This window comes from Engystomops pustulosus, chromosome 8, assembly GCF_040894005.1.
Source record: "Engystomops pustulosus chromosome 8, aEngPut4.maternal, whole genome shotgun sequence".
Lineage (NCBI taxonomy): Eukaryota > Metazoa > Chordata > Amphibia > Anura > Leptodactylidae > Engystomops > Engystomops pustulosus.
Genome location: NC_092418.1, coordinates 34,046,870 through 34,067,738, shown reverse-complemented (window position 1 = coordinate 34,067,738; position 20,869 = coordinate 34,046,870). Strand labels below are relative to the sequence as shown.

Below are 20,869 nucleotides of genomic sequence, written 5' to 3'. Positions count from 1 at the left end.
AGAGATTTCTCACTCACTCACTGATTCTCCTAGGATTCCACACTAGAATAATCACCTAATGTTCTCCAGAACATTCCTGGCCAGAGGTTTTATTACCTCCCTTTGGTCAGGTGGTGGCTGCTCCTCCAATCACATCTCAGCTTACAGAGCACAGGATGTCACACATATCATTGGATAACAGCATCTGGCATTATACAAAATACTTAACCTCTGCCTTGCCAGGCAGGATTCACCACTGCAATATCCCTATGTCCTATCAGAACCATGTTGTGTAATGGGATTACATGCAGGTGGGACGTATTCGCAAACTCTATCTCGCCATTGCATCGGCGAGGGTGTTGCAGAAGTTTTCAGAGAAATGGTTTTAATTGGAGAGTAAAGATATAGGATCAATTCAATCAAATACCTGGAGCTGTGATAATAACATCCTGGCTGCATTCACACGTACGTGTGATTTCTCCAGTTCTGTATTTCAGTGCCGTAAGAGCCCGTATGTATGCGACGTTTTTCAGCCGTATGTGCACGTATTGCACAGTATCCATACCCTATCCGCATGACTCTGTATAGCTCCTGTCTTCCTAGATACAATATACGGCAGAATACGGTGGCTATAGCGTATGACACCCATATTTTATACATTAACATAGACTTAAAGGTGGCATACGGCCGCAAGAACGTGAGAAAATAGGTCATGCTCTATATTTTTATATTGCTCACATACGTTGCGGTACGGTACGGTGACAAATGCGACCATTCAGTGTATGACCGTATTGTCCATAGGAATGAACGGTATTCTGCCCGTATATACGGCCCTTTACGTACGGTCGTGTGAATGCAGCCTAAGATACCCCCCCCATACTGTTCAATCAATCTATGTGAAATCGAATAATAACACCGCTCAGAACTCAAGAGAGCGACATACCCTTAACAAAAACTACTGTAGATCTTTTATTAAAATATATAATATAAAACTTAACAATAGCACAAAACATATACCAAACATTATATACAAAATATTTACAATAACTCACAAGCTGGTCCAGCCGCATTCACACCTAGCACACTTATTTTTTGAGAAACGATAATAACAGAACATACAAAACATTTGGACCTAGTCAAACCCAACAGATTAAAGGAACACCTTCCTTGTATCATAAAAAAAATGCCTTCTGAAACATTTCTGAAGGCTTTTAGACCAGTTTCTCGAATCCTTCAACAAAAGGGCATGACTTTGAGAAAGGGCATGGTCATGGGGAAAAAGGTTGTGGTGCGCCACATTGTTTAGACCAGCTTAAGTTTAGACCAGCTAAAAGTAGAACGCGACAGTCTTAAACTGAGACAGACGAGGTTATTCATCATTGGTTTTCCGGGGCTTTTTTGGCATAAAAATGTCTCAATATAGTCACATTGAGGGTTTTTGAGACTTTTCACTGATTAAAAAGTCTCACAGGACTACATACACCCCTTCATTAATCTGGCCTAAACATAGAACTACCATACAAAGCCAGATTTATGACTTGAGACTTTTGCAAGACTTTTTATGCATTTTGAGAATCTTTTGGGACTTTTTAAAAAAAAATCCCAGACAGCCGCTTTAATTAATCTGATGCTCCAAAAATAGACATAGAACTGTCCCTAGAAGCTGATCTAATGATAAATAAACCCAGAGTCATCATCACAATGATGAATCTCGGGCAGCACCAGACTCAGTTCTCCAGCTCTGCAGTGTCGGAGCCTGCAGCACAATAATGCATCCCCTTCATAGACTTGGTCCATGGTCTGCATGTAAGAAAAAATAGTCAAATGATAAGTGAAAAAATTAGTGAAAAACAATGGACAAATGAATATACACATCAGAAACAGCGGGTCCGTATGCTAAGCATGTTCACCAATCTTTCTTACAATGGTAAATGAACACGTGCAATTTATTCCATAGTGCTGGGAATCTTACATCGGACAAGACATCTATCGTCTGGTCGTCATCGATTTTCTCTTTGTGCTGGCTGGTTCCTTCTTTGGAGAATTTCTGAGAAAGTAAGTCCATGTGTTATAGCACATTGGGGTCTCAGATCCACATTAACATTCTCAGTTAATATAACATTCAATTATTTCGTAGGCTGATTGGGACGCGCTGCTGTAAAAAACTGGGAAGTCCAGAATTTGACATTGCCAGGAATGTTTTGGACCTGATTTATGCCCAGACTTTGGCCTGGTATGTTTAGAAGTTCTTTATAAAATGGAAGCAGTGTATGTAGAATACCCATAACTATATCATGTTTCTCTTTCCCAGGATTGGAATCTTCTTCTCACCTCTGTTACCAATAATTCAGATGATAAAACTCTTCATAATATTCTATGTTAAAAAGGTAACTTCATTACGGAATAATTCTTACAATAGGCAATGAAGACAAATATTATTGTCACCTCAAAGTCAAAATTAAAGACAATTATGACATCATAGCTGTAACCAGTAGTGGATTATAATAATACAGGTGGTTTGGGTGGTAGCCCAAAGCCTTCTAGGGGGCACTGGGTCACCTAAAGCATTCACCAAATTTTGTACTGAGAAGGGCCTTCACCCATGAAATCCTTGTACATCTGTTGCTTGTCACGGCCACACCCGCGATCCTCGGTACGGATCCCAGGCACACCTTCCATGTGGCACGGCGTCCACTCCCCAATCTTGGGCGCGCGTGCCGGCTCTCCTAGCCTTAAAGGGCCAGCGTCCTCCTGATTGGAGCTGGCTAATCCGGCTTGCCCTTAGAATCCGGTACCTCCCTTCCTGCCTCGCCGGATCTTCAGCATTGCTAAACGTTTCTTCAGCATCGTTCTTCAGTATTGTTGCTGTGAGGGAAAGCCCTATCTTCTGTGCCTAGAGGATGGCCGCAGCAAGACCATCCTGCTTTGCCGCGGGCTCTGGGTGTTGGCTAGTACAATCTACATCTCCATCGCGGTGGTGCAGAGGGTCCACTGGTACACAGTCTCTTCCTTCCGGACTCTTACCACAGAGACTGTAGTTCTGTTGTCTGTGTACCATTACATTTCTGCTCTCAATACATATGTATACAAGAGCCATTTCAGGACCTTTAAAGGTTATACATAGGTCCTAAAAACAAAGATTGTAAGCAGGAAGAAGGGACTCATCCTCCATTTCTCAAGAAGCTGATTCCAGGACCATATGTATGAAGTGATTCCAGACTTGTAGGGGCTATAATATTCCTATGGCCCAGGGCCCATGGTGGTCTTAATCTGCCCCGGGCCGTAACTATTAAGATGTATTGTAACAATAAAATTTGGAATGGTAAACACAAAGGGGCACATTTACTTACCCGGTCCAGTCGCGATCCAGCGGTGGGTTCTCCGACGCTGATTCGGGTTCTGCCGGGATTCACTAAGGTCCATGCGCCGATATTCACCATGTTTCGCTGCTGCGCCGAGGTCCGCTGGAGTTCACCTGCTTTTTTCTGGTGTATGTGAGTGCTTGATCTTGCGACACAAATGGCTTTTTAAATTCCGCGGTTTTTCCGAATCCTTCGGGTTGTCCGGTGGCCACTCCCCCCGATTTCTGTCGCGCGAAAGTCGGCGCGATTGCGCCAAAAATCGATCGCGTGCGCCACAATCCTGTGAAATACAGTGCAAAACGGAAATATTCGGGAAAAACCCGACGGATTCGCGGCTGCGGACCCTTAGTAAATGTGCCCCAAAGTGTCACAACTAAATGCAGACTTAAAACAGACTAATATAACAATAGAATATTACAATATACCACAACCTGTACATCTTTACAGACTTAAACAGCCAAGAAAATAATAAAATTTGAGAATGTAGCTAAGAGTCAGCAAGTCAAGAACTTCTGCCTGGAAATGAAAGCAAATTTTCCCGTTTCATCTCTATGTAGGTGAGCCTGATGATGAACTGTATTCCTCCTCGGAGAGCCTGGAGAGCGTCGCAGATGACCACAGTCTTCATTTTTCTCCTCTTTTTCCCATCATTTGCGGGAGTTCTCTGTGTCGTCGGGGTCACTCTGTGGAGGTAAAGTGATAACTGTAAACTTCTCAGACGAAAGTCATTCCATGTTTCAGGAATATGTATATTAAAAAAATATATACAGTAAATTTAATATTCTATCAGTCGGGTTTTCCGACGGCCTGGCCCCCCCATTTCTGTCGCGTTAAAGTTGGCACGATTGCGCCACAATCCGATCATGTGCGCCAAAATCGCGGGGCAATTCGGAAAAATCTGTGAAACCCGACGAAAATGCGCACTTTGGACCCTTAGTAAATGAGCCCCATTGCGTTTTGAAACACATTTCAAATGCAATGGGGGAAGTCTTGGCCCAGTTGTATCTGCATTTCTACTGAAACACGTGCTATTCGTAGTGAGCACCAGGTGTTTTGTCTTGTAATGCTTGTTACTTATCACATGTGCTTCAGTGGAATCGCATTAAGATTGGTCTGAGCCCCTCCCGTTGCGTTTGCATTGTGTCTAAAAAATACATATGAAACCCTGTAAAATGTGCTGAGCGAACTGCTCTATACCAATGTGGCCTATTAAACTATGCTGATACTTTGTATTTTCCAGGCTGGATGGCAGGAAAAGTCACCACTAGGGCATGAAGCTTCATCATGGGAGAATAGGCAGGGAGATACAGGGGTTTTCTAGATAAAATACATTGATAACATATCTAAGGGTTAGGGTCCTCAATATGATACTTTTAGGGTCCAAAACCTGGCATCCATGTGGATTAGCTGATCTAAGCAGTTATAAAAGACATGAAATCGTTTGACCAATTTGGTAAGCTTTGTGCAGCGCTGCGTAATCTGTAGGCGCTATATAAATAAATAAAGAATTATTCTTATTATTAGTGTGATTATCAGTGTAGTGGTCAGACTTGGTAACTGCAGATCATCTTCCACCTCTAGTAGCAGAAGTTAGGAATCGTTAGGACATGGGCTTCTTTTTAGTGTTTGGTCAAATTATTTTTTTCTAAAAAAGCTTCATGTTTCTCGTTTAGGAGGAAACCATCACTGATGTGTGGACCTTTCCGCACTCTGAATACTCCGTATGACTCAGTAGATGAATGGATATCCTATATTACACCCTTTGGGAATACAACATGGGTTGTATGGATTTACAACAACCTGGTGAAAAGTGTCCTCTTCTTTTACATTCTCACCTTGATTGTTCTGTAAGTATAACATATGTCTGAATGTCGTAGCCTCCTCGAGACGCACTATAGTCTTACGTAAATGACCCCCAGATGAGAAATACTGTGATTAAGAGAATTGCATGGAATGTTTTGTCTTGTGGGTTCCGTGTATTAGTGAGGAGTGGGGAGAATTGGGGAGCACCAGAGATGAGAACATCAGACTAATATCTAGATAAGTACAGTATTAATCCTGGCAGGGACAGGCTCGCTATAGGACGTGCTGAGGGTTTAATTCTCCAACTCAGCTCAGCTCAAACTCCACCACCCATGCCCTGTAGTTAACACCCATGATTGGTGTTTGCACCCATGATGGGTGTGAACTCTTTAAATGCCACTGCACTTCAATGGCTTAACCAGGTGCAGGATGCAGCCGCCTTGGCGAGGGTAGTCACTCCCCAATTACATTATTGGGAGTGAGGATCATCCCCCAAATGGTGGTGCATAGTGCTGGCCATTTAAACAGTTTACACCCGCGATTGGGGGTTTTACTGGTGGGGTTCCGGGTTCGAAAAGAATTTTAAAACTTTGACCAAACCCAAATTTTTGCAGCTCTGCTCTTACTGGTGATATTTTACTAATCACTTACTACTCTTCTGCAGAATTATCTCCTATCTTTATTGGCAAATCGTCCAGGGCCGGAAGATAATGGTGAAGCTGCTGCTTACACAGATAGCTAATGTAAGTGTCTATGCTGTTAAACGAGGATCTTTTACCATCTCCATTAACCACAACTCTATTAATAGGATCCATTCCGCTGCTTCTGACCCCCATAGAATTTTTTCCATAGCCCTCACTGTTCCTGATTAATCAATGTTCCAATATTTTCAAGTCTCAGTTGTCAGATGGGGGGGGAGCAAGCGTGTCAGCTTCATCCTAGGACCAACCAGTAGCCAAAATCATTAGCATATGGGGTACTTATGGGCTGTCAGGCGGGTGTTTCTGGAGCAAACAGCCTGGCACCTCCCATTTGACAGTAGAGACTAAAAAATAATGACATTGATTATTTGGTAACAATGGAAGCTAAAAAGATAAGTCCAACTACGGCAGAATCAGTGGAGAGCGCCTATCAGCGGACGCATAGACCTGAGTGAAGTTGGCCCCCCCACCTTGTTCAAATCAAACAAAATTGGTGTCAAACGTTTGTGCTACGTTTGTGCTGGTTTGTGCAGCAGAAATTTTCGTTTGTGCCGCTATCGTTTTTAAGATTTTAGTGAAAGTTTCCAGAGGTCATCAGAGGTCAACCAGCCCCCCCACATTGCCCAAATCAAACAAAACTGGTTCCAAATAATTCTGCTATGTTTGTGCTGGTTTGTGCTGCGCAAATTTTTGTTTGTGCTGCTTTTGTTTTGAATTTATGAACAAAAAATGAAAGTTCAAAAGTTCAAGCAGCCCCCCCACATTAACGGAATCAAACAAAACTGGTGTCAAACGTTAGTGCTACGTTTGTGCTGGTTTGTGCAGCAAAAATTTTTGTTTGTGCCGTTATAATTTTTAAGGTATGTTCAGGTGTTTGAGGTGTTTAGGATGAACTGGTTAAAAACAAACCTAGTGACACTTCCCTGGCTTGATCACCAGGGGGAGCTAGCAAACACATTGTACTTTGGAAGAAATGAACTCTGATGACCTCTGCAAAAAAGTATGAATATATTAAAAATGATAGCGGCACAAACGAAAATTTTTGCTGCACAAACCAGCACAAACGTAGCACTAACGTTTGACACCAGTTTTGTTTGATTCCGTTAATGTGGGGGGGCTGCTTGAACTTTTGAACTTTCATTTTTTGTTCATAAATTCAAAACAAAAGCAGCACAAACAAAAATTTGCGCAGCACAAACCAGCACAAACGTAGCAGAATTATTTGGAACCAGTTTTGTTTGATTTGGGCAATGTGGGGGGGCTGGTTGACCTCTGATGACCTCTGGAAACTTTCATTAAAATCTTAAAAACGATAGCGGCACAAACGAAAATTTCTGCTGCACAAACCAGCACAAACGTAGCACAAACGTTTGACACCAATTTTGTTTGATTTGAACAAGGTGGGGGGGCCAACTTCACTTAGGTGACGCATAGTGGTGAAACTGTTCTGCTTTTATGTTGCACTCCATAAGTAAATAGAAACAGCAACAATAAAGTTTTCAGCAAAAGTTAGATTTTCAACAAGATCTGTCAACAAGTAAAGACAAGTAAATATTGTTGCACCTACTGCCCCAGTCACACATTTAGTAAGGCCATTTTCACAGGACAGTATTCTGGTCAGTATTTTGTATTCAGTATCTAGAAACCAGAAATGGATTTTAAGCACAGTAAAGAGAACCTGTCACCTGCGACCCCCTCCCAAAAAAAACAACAACAAAAAAAAACACACAAGGGGTGATTTATCATCAAGTTTCTGAGGTACAACTGTTCTAGTTGCCCATGGAAACCAATCAGAGCTCAGCTTTAATTTTATAAACAGCTTTGGGAAAATGAAAGCTGAGTCCTGATTGCTTTCCATGGGCAACTAGAACAGTTCTGCTCTCAGGGACTTCTGATAAATCTCCCCCATAGTGTCTTAGATGTCTTTATACATGTTCCACTGATGCCTCTATCCAGACTGTTTAGTCATAGAGGCGTGGAGCTGCAGTATACAGTCACGCTACCCTGCCCTCCCAATATACATGAAAAAAAGCATGTGGGTTTATTCACACCGCACCTTTTTAGCTTCCATTACTTTAGGCCTTTCTCAGGCTTCAGCCTTTTCAGCAGAGCTGAAACATTGGGGCTCATTTACTAAGGGTCGCGCTGTGCACTTTCGTCGGACTGTTCATCTTTTCTGGCGATCGCACGGCTTGGGCAGGTATTTAAGAAGTGTGTGCACTGGGATTGTGATGCACGGGATGGTTTTTGGCGCAGCTGCGCTGGCATCTATGCGACACAGATTAGGGGCCGTGCCATCGGATTGTCTGACTGATTTGGACTGAGCGCGGGATTTAACTTTCAAATAGCGTCGCAACCCCAAGCACTTAGATGGCACCGCTAAAAAGATGGTGTACTCTGTCGGACCTGAGTGGGGGAAGCAAGTAAATGTAAATGTGCCCCATTGTGGTAAGAATAAATCCACTTCCATGATTTTATTGGGAGTGCGCCCATTCTTGGAAATACAGTAAATCTATCTATACTCTAGGTATATCTGTATCTCATCACTAATAATTGTATTGTTCCTTTACAGGAAGGCAAAGATAAGTCATTTTTGTTAAATGAAATTCGGAAATCACAAAAACCAAGTGGAGGAAATCGTGGGGCAACACATCAAATATCACACAGACAGGTAAGAGTAGGAATATAATAAGATGATTAGGAGAACATTGTGATGCAGGAAATAACACCGATTGATATCATAAAGTCTCACATTTTATTCTATTTTCCCTCTACATTTTATTTTCAATTTACAATCTTTCTGTTTAAAATATTTTAGATTGAGCAGCCATATAGAAGTGAAGAAGAGGAGCAGCCGATGGGACATGGTAAATTGCAAATTATACCTATAATATTGTGAATGTCACAAGGAAAATGCAGTGTAAGATGCAGGCAGCATGCTATAGAGCAGGAGGAGATTAGCAGATTATATATAGTGTTATATGGGCTGAAGGAGCTGAGCAGATTGTGCATAGTGTCCTATCTGAAGGCAGTATATTATAGAGCAGGAGGAGCTGAGCAGATTGTACCTAGCGTCCTATCTGCAGACATCAAGTTATAGAGCAGGAGGTGCTGAGCAGATTGTATATAGTGTCCTATCTGCAGACTGCATATTATAGAGCAGGAGGAGCTGATCAGATTGTACATAGAGTCCAAGCTTCAGGAGGAGCTGAGCAGATTGTACCTAGTGTCCTATCTGCAGGCATCATGTTATAGAGCAGGAGGAGCTGAGCAGATTGTACATAGTGTCCTATCTGCAGGCATCATGTTATAGAGCAGGAGGTGCTGAGAGGATTGTATATAGTGTGCAATCTACAGGCAGCATGTTATAGAGCAGGAGGAGCTGAGCTGATTGTTCATAGTGTCCTATCTAAAGGCAGTATGTTACAGAGCAGGAGGAGCTGATCAGATTGTACATAGAGTCCAAGCTTCAGGAGGAGCTGAGCAGATTGTACCTGGTGTCCTTTCTGCAGGCATCATGTTATAGAGCAGGAGGAGCTGAGCAGATTGTACATAGGGTCCTATCTGCAGGCAGCATGTTATAGAACAGGAGGAGCTGAGCATATTGTACATAGTGTCCTATCTACAGGCAGAATGTTATAATGCAGGCAGAGCTGATCAGATTGTACGTGGTGTCCTATCTGTAAGGTGCATTTTATAGAGCAGGAGTGGCTAAGCAGATTGTACATAGTTTCCTATCTGCAGGCATCATGTTATAGAGCAGGAGGAGCTGAGCAGATTGTACATAGTGTCCTATCTACAGGCATCATGTTATAGAGCAGGAGGTGCTGAGAGGATTGTATATAGTGTGCAATCTACAGGCAGCATGTTATAGAGCAGGAGGAGCTGAGCTGATTGTTCATAGTGTCCTATCTAAAGGCAGTATGTTACAGAGCAGGAGGAGCTGATCAGATTGTACATAGAGTCCAAGCTTCAGGAGGAGCTGAGCAGATTGTACCTAGTGTCCTATCTGCAGGCATCATGTTATAGAGCAGGAGGAGCTGAGCAGATTGTACATAGGGTCCTATCTGCAGGCAGCATGTTATAGAACAGGAGGAGCTGAGCATATTGTACATAGTGTCCTATCTACAGGCAGAATGTTATAATGCAGGCAGAGCTGATCAGATTGTACATGGTGTCCTATCTGTAAGGTGCATTTTATAGAGCAGGAGTAGCTAAGCAGATTGTACATAGTTTCCTATCTGCAGGCATCATGTTATAGAGCAGGAGGAGCTGAGCAGATTGTACATAGTGTCCTATCTGCAGGCAGTATGTTATAGAGCAGGAGGAGCTGATCAGATTGTTCATGGAGTCCAAGCTGCAGGAGGAGCTGAGCAGATTATATATAGTGGCCTATCTATATGAAGTATATTATAGAGCAGGGGGAAATGAGCAGTCTGATAAATAGATTTGTAGGAAAAGTTGCAGTATGACTTGTAATTTGTTTATTGTAATGTCTGCTTACTCTTACAGTAGGTGGTAATTGTGTATTATGTCAATTCTGTTATATCACCACCCACTGGACTGATAAGCAATAACAAGAAGGGATTTAAATGAGTAAAATACAGATTTTTCTGAATCTCCATCAAAAGATTATATTGATCTTACCCTCCTGCTCTCTACTATACTGCAAGCAGATATCATCTGTGTGTGACAGACAATGTCCAATGTGATTACAATTATTCAGCATATAAGGAGAACTATTGGACGTCAGATGACTATTGCAGGTGCAGCATCAGGAAGCTTAGGTCATAATTCAGTTTCTCAGGAGTCTTTTTTGTCCTTACAGATTCCCGGCCACAAAGTGCTGCTGCATCCGGTGCCCTAGGACTTGCCATGAGGGCTCGGCAACACCTGGCAGAAAGTCCTGTGATGGAAGATGGACGAGCATTGAGTGATAACTCTAGACCTTCAGATGCCATGTCAATGATGATGAGGGCAAGACAACAGGCGGAATATGAGGAGCAGCAAGCGAGGTATGGAGAAGGAAACAGAGAGGCCATGGAGATGGGGGTGAGAGCAAGGCAGCAGGAGGACTATGAGGAAGCCCCACCACAATACTATGGAGAACCCTCTCAAGACTTCCAGAGGCAGCAGTCCTGGAGTCCTAGAGGTCCTAGACAAATACAGGACTATGAAACACAAGAGCCGAGGAGTCAGTCACGAACAGACGCCTTAGCAATGGTTATGAGAGCAAGACAACAAGCACAACTGGAAGAGTAGATCCTCACCGCGACCCAAGGATCTAATGGACTCATCACCAAACGTTATCCAACTCAGGACGTCTCATCAGCGATGGATCAGACTTTATACATGTGATTACTTTACATCTATAAGCCGGAGAACAGGATGTTCAATGATGTTAAATGATGTTTTTACTTGAGAATGAAACACAAATTTATTGTTGTACAGGTGAAATGTACAAAACAGAAGAACAAGTTATGATATAAATGACTAAAATATGCAAAAATTACTATATTATTTATTAAAAATGTATGTTCCTTATACTGTTATCCTTGCTTTCTGTCTAGAACATCATCAATACTTTCCTGGACATTTGTCTGGGTTATCAGCCCTTCTCTAGGATAAAGTTTTGGAAAACATTAATTTTTAAAAAAAATATTATTATTTTTATTTTAGGGAGAGGTAGGTTTGAGACTTGACATGCTGAGACATCATGGGATGGAGCAGGGGAACCCTCTGAAATAGATAAGCTACGACCACAAATAAATGAATATATGTCAGCCTGTACCTGAGATATGCTGCAGAGTAAGGGACTAAATTCCAAGCCATATAAAGCGGCTGCTGCATTGTGCCAGATGTAAGGGGCAAGTGCAAGATATGGCTGCTGAGATGTGCTGTGACCCTGTCTGGGATGACTTGAGAGCGAGGAATACACTGAGACTGTTGCCGGTATGGGTTGAAGAAGATCACTGCCTGTTACTATAAACTACAATAGGCTCTTATTAAGAGACTCTGAATCCACCAAGCTTAAGTAGCTGCCTCCTGTCTGACTCATTACACAATACTGCGCTTATAGTAATGCCACTCAGTTTACCAATGATCATGACAAAGTCTGATCCCTTTACCACATTGTGCCTACATTTTAGCTGTTCATTTTTATATTTTTTTCTTTTCACTTTTGAAAAATTCCTTACATCTAGAATCCAACATCAGGCGATATTAGTATTGTTTTATGTGTAATTTATTACAGTTTGTGTTCTACAGTACAATATATAATGTACAAAACCTGGTGCATAAGGAGAGTACTGGTGGTTTCATATAACAGAAATTAAGTTAAAAAGTAAAATGTTATTATTAACTATATGGTAAAAGCAAAAGATGGAAATATTAATTGCAGTACCAAATTTTAACCACAAGATGGCGAAGTGAAGTCACTGGAATTGAATATTTGACTATACAGCAAATTCAACTTTTATATAATCTCTTTGTATCTGCCCTACACAGATAAAGTACAAAAATACACACAATTAGAGATTAGCGAGCACTAAAATGCTCGGCTGCTCGTTATTCGAGACAAACTTTTCCCGATGCTCGTGTGCTAGTCTTGAATAACGAGCCGCATTGAAGTCAATGGGAGACTCGAGCATTTTTCAAGGGGACCAAGGCTCTGCACAGGGAAGCTTGGCCAAACACCTGGAAACCTCAGAAAAGGATGGAAACACCACGGAAATGGACAGGAAACAGCAGGGGCAGCATGCATGGATGCCTCTGAGGCTGCTTAATCGCACCATTATGCCAAAATTATGGGCAACAGCATGGCCATGACAGAGTGACCGAAAGAGGCTAGATAGCATCTAAAACATCCAATAATTGACACAGCTCGTTTGATAAGGAGACCATGTATGGAGGCAGCTATATGGACGACTTTTGGAGGCAGCTATGGCGATGACGTGTGGAGGCAGCTAAAAAGACTACGTGTGGAGGCTGCTATGGAGACAATTTAATTTGGATAGTGCCTGTATGTGGCAGTCCAAAAATGTTTTCAAACCAGAGGAGCAGGTAGGTGGTCCTCCAGAAAAATTAAATAGATTGAGTGCCTGTATGTGGCAGTCCAAAAAAGTTTTCAAACCAGAGGAGCAGGTAGGTGGTCCTCCAGAAAAATGAAATAGATTGAGTGCCTGTATGTGGCAGTCCAAAAAAGTTTTCAAACCAGAGGAGCAGGTAGGTGGTCCTCCAGAAAAATTAAATAGATTGAGTGCCTGTATGTGGCAGTCCAAAAAAGTTTTCAAACCAGAGGAGCAGGTAGGTGGTCCTCCAGAAAAATGAAATAGATTGAGTGCCTGTATGTGGCAGTCCAAAAAAGTTTTCAAACCAGAGGAGCAGGTAGGTGGTCCTCCAGAAAAATTAAATAGATTGAGTGCCTGTATGTGGCACTCCCAAAAATTGTTTAAAACAGAGGACCGGGTAGGTGGCCCTCCAGAAAAATTAAATACATAGAGTACTTTAGCTAGAGCCAGTTGGCCCTGGCAAATAGCCAGTTTCCTCTGCTTTAGTGTACAAAGAGGAGGAGAAGGAGGACAATGAGGAGGAGGAGGAGTGCATAAATTATTCAGGTTGAGCTTCTTTCACCTGGTGGAGAATGAAAATCCGGAGAAATCCAGGCTTTATTGATCTTGATAAGCGTCAGCCTGTCAGCGCTGTCATTCGACAGGCGTGTACGCTTATCGGTGATGATGACACCAGCTGCACTGAAAACCCGCTCGGACAACACGCTAGCGGCAGGGCAGGCAAGAACCTCCAAGGCGTACAGCGCCAGTTCGTGCCACATGTCCAGCTTTGAAACCCAGTAGTTGTAGGGAGCTGTGTGATCATTTAGGACGATGGTATGGTCAGCTACGTACTCCCTCACCATCTTTCTGTAAAGATCAGCCCTACTCTGCCGAGACTGGGGACAGGTGACAGTGTCTTGCTGGGGTGATATAAAACTGGCAAAGACCTTGTAAAGCGTACCCTTGCCAGTGCTGGACAAGCTGCCTGCTCGCCTACTCTCCCTCGCTACTTGTCCCGCAGAAGTACGCCCTCTGCCGCTAGCGCTGTCAGAAGGGAAATACTGTTTCAGCTTGTGCACCAGGGCCTGCTGGTATTCATGCATTCTCACACTCCTTTCCTCTCCAGGGATGAGAGTGGAAAGATTTTGCTTGTACCGTGGGTCCAGGAGAGTGAATACCCAGTAATCGGTGCTGGAATAAATTCTTTGAACGCGAGGATCACGGGATAGGCAGCCTAGCATGAAATCTGTCATATGCGCCAGAGTACCAACGCGCAAGAATTCACTCCCCTCACTGGCCTGACTCTCCATTTCCTCCTCCTCCAACTCCTCTTCTTCTGCCCATACACGCTGAACAGTGAAGGACTGAACAATAGTCCCCTCTTCTGTCTCGCCAACATTCTCCTCCTCTTCCTCCTCATCCTCCTCCACCTCCTCCGATATGCGCTGAGAAACAGACCTGAGGGTGCTTTGGCTATCAACAAGGAAATCTTCTTCCCCCGTCTCTTGTGACGAGCGCAAAGCTTCCGACTTCATGCTGACCAGAGAGTTTTTCAACAGACCTGAGGGTGCTTTGGCTATCAACAAGGAAATCTTCTTCCCCCGTCTCTTGTGACGAGCGCACAGCTTCCGACTTCATGCTGATCAGAGAGTTTTTCAACAGGCCAAGCAGCGGGATGGTGAGGCTGATGATGGTGGCATCGCCACTGACCATCTGTGTTGACTCCTCAAAGTTACTCAGCACCTGACAGATATCAGACATCCACTTCCACTCCTCATTGTAGACTTGAGGAAGCTGACTGACCTGACTACCAGTTCTGGTGGAAGTTGACATCTGGCAGTCTACAATCGCTCTGCGCTGCTGGAAAACTCTGGATAACATGGTTAATGTTGAATTCCACCTCGTGGGCACGTCGCACAACAGTCGGTGAGCGGGCAGTTGGAGGCGGCGCTGCGCTGCCCTGAGAGTGGCAGCATCTGTGCTGGACTTCCTGAAATGCGCACAGATGCGGCGCACCTTTGTGAGCAAATCAGACAGATTGGGGTATGTCTTGAGGAAACGCTGAACTATGAGATTTAACACATGGGCCAGGCATGGCACATGTGTCAGTCTGCCGAGTTGCAGAGCCGCCACCAGGTTATGGCCGTTGTCACACACAACCATGCCTGGCTTCAGGTTCAGCGGTGCCAGCCACAGATCAGTCTGCGCCGTGATGCCCTGTAATAGCTCTTAGGCGGTGTGCCTTTTATCGCCTAGGCTCAGCAGTTTGAGCACCGCCTGCTGTCGCTTAGCGATGGCACTGATGCTGTGCCTAGAGCTACCGACTGATGGCGCCATGCCCACGGATGGTAATTCGGAGGAGGAGGTGGAGGAGGGGTGGGAGGAGGAGGAGGCATAGTAGGCCTTTGAGACCTGGACCGAGGTAGGCCCCGCAATCCTTGGCGTCGGCAGTATATGACCAGCCCCAGGGTCAGACTCGGTCCTTGCCTCCACCAAGTTAACCCAATGTGCCGTCAGCGATATACAGTGGCCCTGCCCGGCAGCACTCGTCCACGTGTCCGCGGTCAGATGGACCTTGTCATAAACGGCGTTGGTCAGGGCACGGATGATGTTGTCTAACACGTGCTTGTGCAGGGCTGGGATGGCACATCGGGAAAAGTAGTGGCGGCTGGGGACCGAATACCGAGGGGCGGCCGCCGCCATGAGGTTTCGAAAGGCCTCGGTCTCTACCAGCCTATAGGGCAGCATCTCCAGGCTAAGCAGTTTGGAGATGTGGACGTTGAGGGCTTGGGCGTGTGGGTGGGTTGCACTATACTTCCTTTTTCGGTCCAGCGTCTGGGGTATGGAGAGCTGAACGCTGGTGGATGCTGTGGAGGATCGTGGAGGCGAAGATGGGGTTTTCGCACGGGAGGTGTTTGGGCCGGGGTCCTGGGCAGGGGGCTGACTAGCAGATGACACAGGGGAAGGAGCAGTGGTGTGCACGGCCGGAGGTGAATGGGCTTGGTGCCATTGAGTGGGGTGTTTAGCATTCATATGCCTGCGCATACTGGTGGTAGTTAAGCTAGTAGTGGTGGAACCCCTGCTGATCCTGGTTTGGCACAGGTTGCACACCACAGTCCGTCGGTCATCCGGTGTTTCTTTAAAGAACCTCCAGACTTCTGAAGATCTAGCCCTCGCCACGGGAGCTTGACTATGTGAAACATTTGGCGCTGATGCACCAGCTCTGGCTCTGCCTCTCCGTCTGGCCCCACCACTGCCTCTTCCAACCTGTTCTGGTATAGGACTCGCCTCCCTCTCAGAAGCACTGTGGTCACCCGGCCTATCAACCCAGCTTGGGTCTGTCATCTCATCATCCTCCGATCCCTCAGCCTGCTCCCCCCTTGGACATCCTGCCCTGACAACAACTTCACCACTGTCTGACAACCATGTCTCCTCATCGCCCGACACCTCTTTACACACTTTTTCCACTACGTCAAGAAGGTCATCATCACCCACAGACTGCGACCGGTGGAAAACCTGGGCATCGGAAAATAGCATAGCAGCAACCGGACAAGTGGTTTGTGACTGTGGGAAGGGTCCAGAAAACAGTTCCTCAGAGTATGCCGGTTCAAATGACAAATTTTGCTGGGAGGGGGCAGACTGGGGGGAAGGAGGCTGAGGTGGAGGAGCTGGAGGAGTGCTGATTTCGGTGACATGGGTGGACTGCGTGGAAGACTGACTGGTGGACAAATGGCTAGAAGCATTGTCCGCAATCCACAATATCACCTCTTCGCACTGTTCTGGCCTCAACAGTGCTCTACCACGAGTCCCAGTAACTTGAGACATGAACCTAGGGAGTGTAGCTCTGCGGCGCTCCCCTGCTTCTTCATCAGCAGGTGGTGTCTCACCCCGCCCAGGACCACGGCCTCTGACCCCTGCAGTAGTTGGACGCCCACGTCCACGCCCTCGTCCTCTACCCCTAGCCCTCGGGTTAACCATTTTCAAAATTAAAGTGTAAACTTACATTTTTTTTGTGTTTTTTTTTTTTTAAACAAAACGATGCTATCCTATTGCTATGGCTAGTTTCTAACCTACACTGACAGAACACAACTGGATTTTGTGCTGTGCCTGATTTTGAGTTATAAAAAGAAATAAACGTTAAAAAAAAAATAAATCAGCAGACTGTGCCTAATTCAAATCAAACCCCTAATAAATTGTCCCACTTCGGTGTTTGAGGTGGATATGTGTGTCACTAAGAGCTAAACACAACTGTTGCAAGTCTCCCTGCAAATTCCTTACAATATGGTACTAGCTGCACTACTAATGCCAGCAAGCCCAGCCACAAGCAAACCAAAAAAAGTAAAATATAACGCTATTGTAGGCCTTAGTAAGCCGTTGGGGTTCTCCTATGGCTATTTTCTAGCCTACACTGAAAGCACACTGCTTTGCCAGATTACTTTGAGTTATAAAAGTAAATAAACGTAAAAAAAAATAAATCAGCAGACTCTGCCTAATTCAAATCAAACCCCTAATAAATTGTCCCACTTCGGTGTTTGAGGTGGATATGTGTGTCACTAAGAGCTAAACACAACGGTCGCAGGTCTCCCTGCAAATTACTCACAATATGGTACTAGCTGCACTACTAATGCCAGCAAGCACAGCCACAAGCAAACAAAAAAAGTAAAATAAAACGTTATTGTAGCCCTAAGAAGGGCTGTTGGGTTCTTGTAGAATCACTGCTGCCTAACACTATTCTAATAGAACACCCTAACGCTTTCCCTGACCAGCAGCAGCTCTCCCTAGCGGCATCCAGACAGAGAATGATCCGAGCAGCGCGGGCAGGGGCTAGTCTATTCCAGGGTCACCTGATCTGGCCAGCCAACCACTGCTATCGACATGTCAGGGTACCACGTCATGTTGGGTGGAGTGCAGAGTCTCCTGGCTTGTGATTGGCTCTGTTTCTGGCCGCCAAAAATCACAATGGCGGGAGATGCCATTTTCTCGAGCTGGCGAAATACTCGTCCGAGCAACGAGCAGTTTCGAGTACGCTAATGCTCGAACGAGCATCAAGCTTGGACGAGTGTGTACGCTCATCTCTACACACAATGCCGAAAAAAAATAATGGACTCAAATACAAATTTTCAATTTCTGCAAAACTCCTTTCTTCTTAACATAACTCTACCAGGGCCCCTCCATGCTCACAGGTTGTTACATTGCTTCTCCTTCTCCTGTACTCCCTCTGCACTGTGTATCTGCCTTGAGAATACAGCAGCAATATGGAGGAGGCTGAGGGAGCAGAGGGGGAGACGGTGTAACAGCTGGTAAAGCTTCAGCAAGGAGGGGTTCTGGTAACAACTCCCAGAACCCTACTGACTCATTAGCATAATTTAAAAAGATGATTTTAAAAGGAAGGAGACCATGGATGACAATTAAGAGTCTACAGTCTTTTGATGCACATCTCCAATTGTATGGAACATGGAGCAGGTTCTCATATCAATCCGTTTCCCTCTATGATCCACGTGTAGCACTTGCAGAAGGATGGAGGGAAGGATGCAGATGAGGGCATTCGCAGCACCAAAACTTTTCAGCAATGCTTAAACTGGGAGACCAGCTGTGCACAATGAATCTGATACACACTGCAGGCTAGCATAAGGTTGGACATTACAACAATCCATGCCACAGGCAGTGGGTGAAGGGGTGGATCAGCTGCCGCATCTCTCCATCATGGTGTTACACGCTTTGCTTCTCAGTGTTCCTTTTTGGTTGACCCGATCTACCAAAGCAACTTCTGTGGTTTGTAGATAACACTTTATGCAGGAGTGGATTAAGAGTGATGCCACACATGGCATTTTGAACCCGTTTTTGGTCCGTTTTTAAGCAGTCCGTTAAAATACGCATGCGTTTTTGACAGGTTTTACCAATTATCTTAATTAAAATTGGTCAAAAATGGATGCGTTTTCAAAAATGCACGTGTTTTTGGACGGACTGCTTAGAAACGGACCAAAAACGGGTTCAAAACACTATGAGCTCAGGGCTGTATGAATAGCCCTTACAGGTCCAGACTTCACTTCCTACATACGGTACTAGAAACAGCTTCTTATGTCTGCTTTCAATCTGCGGTTTCAGGACCTTTGAAGGATTTTCTTGTGTATTGAGAGCAGTGTATTGAGGCCATGGGCAGCCAAACCACCTATATTATAATCCACTACTGGCCTTATGCTACCTATAAAATGCAAAAGTGAGCAAAACAACAGCCAAAGAGGATAAGAACAGAGAACTGATCTGTGGTCACCACCTACTGAACCACTCCTTTATGGGGGTTGTCTTGCTAATTGCTTCTCATTTCTACCTGTTGTCTGTTCCATTTGCACAATAGCAGGAGAAAATAATTTCCAATAAGTGTTGATTAAAAGGTGGATTTCACAAAAGAATGATTGACTTGGAATTAAATTGTGTTGTATAAGTGTCCCTCTATTTTAATTTTTTTAGCAGTATATATATTTCAGTTCTCTAAAAGTTGTTGATGGGAAACATAACTGGGACTCTATCCCTTACCTCTCTATAATCTGACACCTTGGTAACCCTTCATCCCTGGGGCATCGCTGTGCCCCGGATCTTTTGGACGGAGCCTCTTATCTACCCGGGTCAGCAGAACATTTGTCCTGATGCCTGGGCATTCTTCTCCATGCTCATCAGTATCTATGTACTCAGGAAACAGATGATGATGAGAAAATGTGCATTCGTCACTGCTTTCTCCTGCAGGACCTGTAGCCTCTGAGAGAATATTACTACCTGGAGGCTGCAGGACCTGTGATGAGGTCATGGTCACATGACCTGCAGTGCACAGAGATGACCAGTGAGGGGAGAGAGAAACATGAGAGGATCTAAGGGAAGGGGGAGAACATGGGGGTAACTGTGAAGGCACATTAATACCAAGGAAAAACTGAGCCCACTGTTCATAAACACAACATGAAATTCATTTATTTTATCTCATAATCACATTAAAAATCACATCAATGTAAGTAATCACAGCAAAATCAGAAAGCAAACCAGTAATGGCGGTCCAAAGCCACTCTCAAAGCCCGTAAGCACAGCATGGGTATTGTCCTAGTCATTAGGATAGTGTATTCTCACTCACATGTGAGGACATTTTTGGCGTTCACACATGGCACTAGGATGGGCCTTGATTCGATTTCATATAGGTTTCCAGTGAAACACATGCGATTGGTAGCAAGCACCTGGTCTCGTGTATTGTTTAAAGCAAGGCAAACATGTGAACGCAGCCTTACAGTATTTGGGGAGATTGTTAGGGGCGGCAGCAGGATAACACTATCAGGGAACCAACATGTAGGGACATTGAGGAACATAAGATGTCTGTTTGGTGAACTCCACAGGAAGGACACGTGGCTGAGGAGGAGACATAGGGTCTCATTTACTAAGGGTCCAAACAACACACTTTTGTTGGGTTTCCGTTTTGCGCCAAATTGCCCTGGGATTTTGCCGCATGCGATCGGTTTGAGGTGCATCGGCGCCGGCTTTCACTCGGCAGAAATCGGGGGGCGTGGCTGGCGGCAACCGGACTGATTCGGAAAGACCGCAGAATTTAAAAAATGATTTGTGTCGCAAGATCAGCACTTACATGCACCAGGAGGAAGAAGTTGAACTCCGGCGGACCTCGGCGCAGCAGTGACACCTGGTGGATATCGGGCGCACGGACCTTAGTGAATCCCGGCAGACCCGAATCCTCTTCAGACAACATGCCGCAGGATCGCGACTGAACTGGGTAAGTATATGTGCCCCATAGTGATCCTGGACCTAATGGTGGACACATCACTTGCAGGCACTGGATGTAACAATTACCGAATTTCTCCGGTGTTTCTCTACCTGTACATACCCTCAGTAAAGTTGTTATTGGCACAACCGAATGTGAGGGGGTTATGTACAGGAGTGGGCATTACTGAAAGTGCGATGTATATGCATTAGGGCCCGTTCC

The 20,869-nt window shown here is 44.7% G+C and overlaps 1 protein-coding gene across 7 annotated transcripts in view; it reads left to right on the top strand.

Moving 5' to 3' along the window:
- TMC5 (transmembrane channel like 5) overlaps positions 1-11,389 on the top strand; it is a 118,632-nt gene extending 107,243 nt beyond the window's left edge. For 6 of the 7 annotated variants that reach the window (XM_072120618.1, XM_072120616.1, XM_072120619.1 and 3 more), the window contains 9 exons: positions 1,937-2,034; positions 2,117-2,212; positions 2,291-2,366; positions 3,899-4,032; positions 5,015-5,188; positions 5,809-5,887; positions 8,418-8,516; positions 8,664-8,712; positions 10,674-11,389. In XM_072120618.1, coding sequence (XP_071976719.1) covers positions 1,937-2,034; positions 2,117-2,212; positions 2,291-2,366; positions 3,899-4,032; positions 5,015-5,188; positions 5,809-5,887; positions 8,418-8,516; positions 8,664-8,712; positions 10,674-11,107 — 1,239 coding nt within the window. In that variant the 3' untranslated portion in view covers positions 11,108-11,389. The remainder of the gene's footprint in view (positions 1-1,936; positions 2,035-2,116; positions 2,213-2,290; positions 2,367-3,898; positions 4,033-5,014; positions 5,189-5,808; positions 5,888-8,417; positions 8,517-8,663; positions 8,713-10,673) is intronic. The other variant, XM_072120620.1, reaches the window with a different exon arrangement.
- Positions 11,390-20,869: the final 9,480 nt, after the last annotated feature.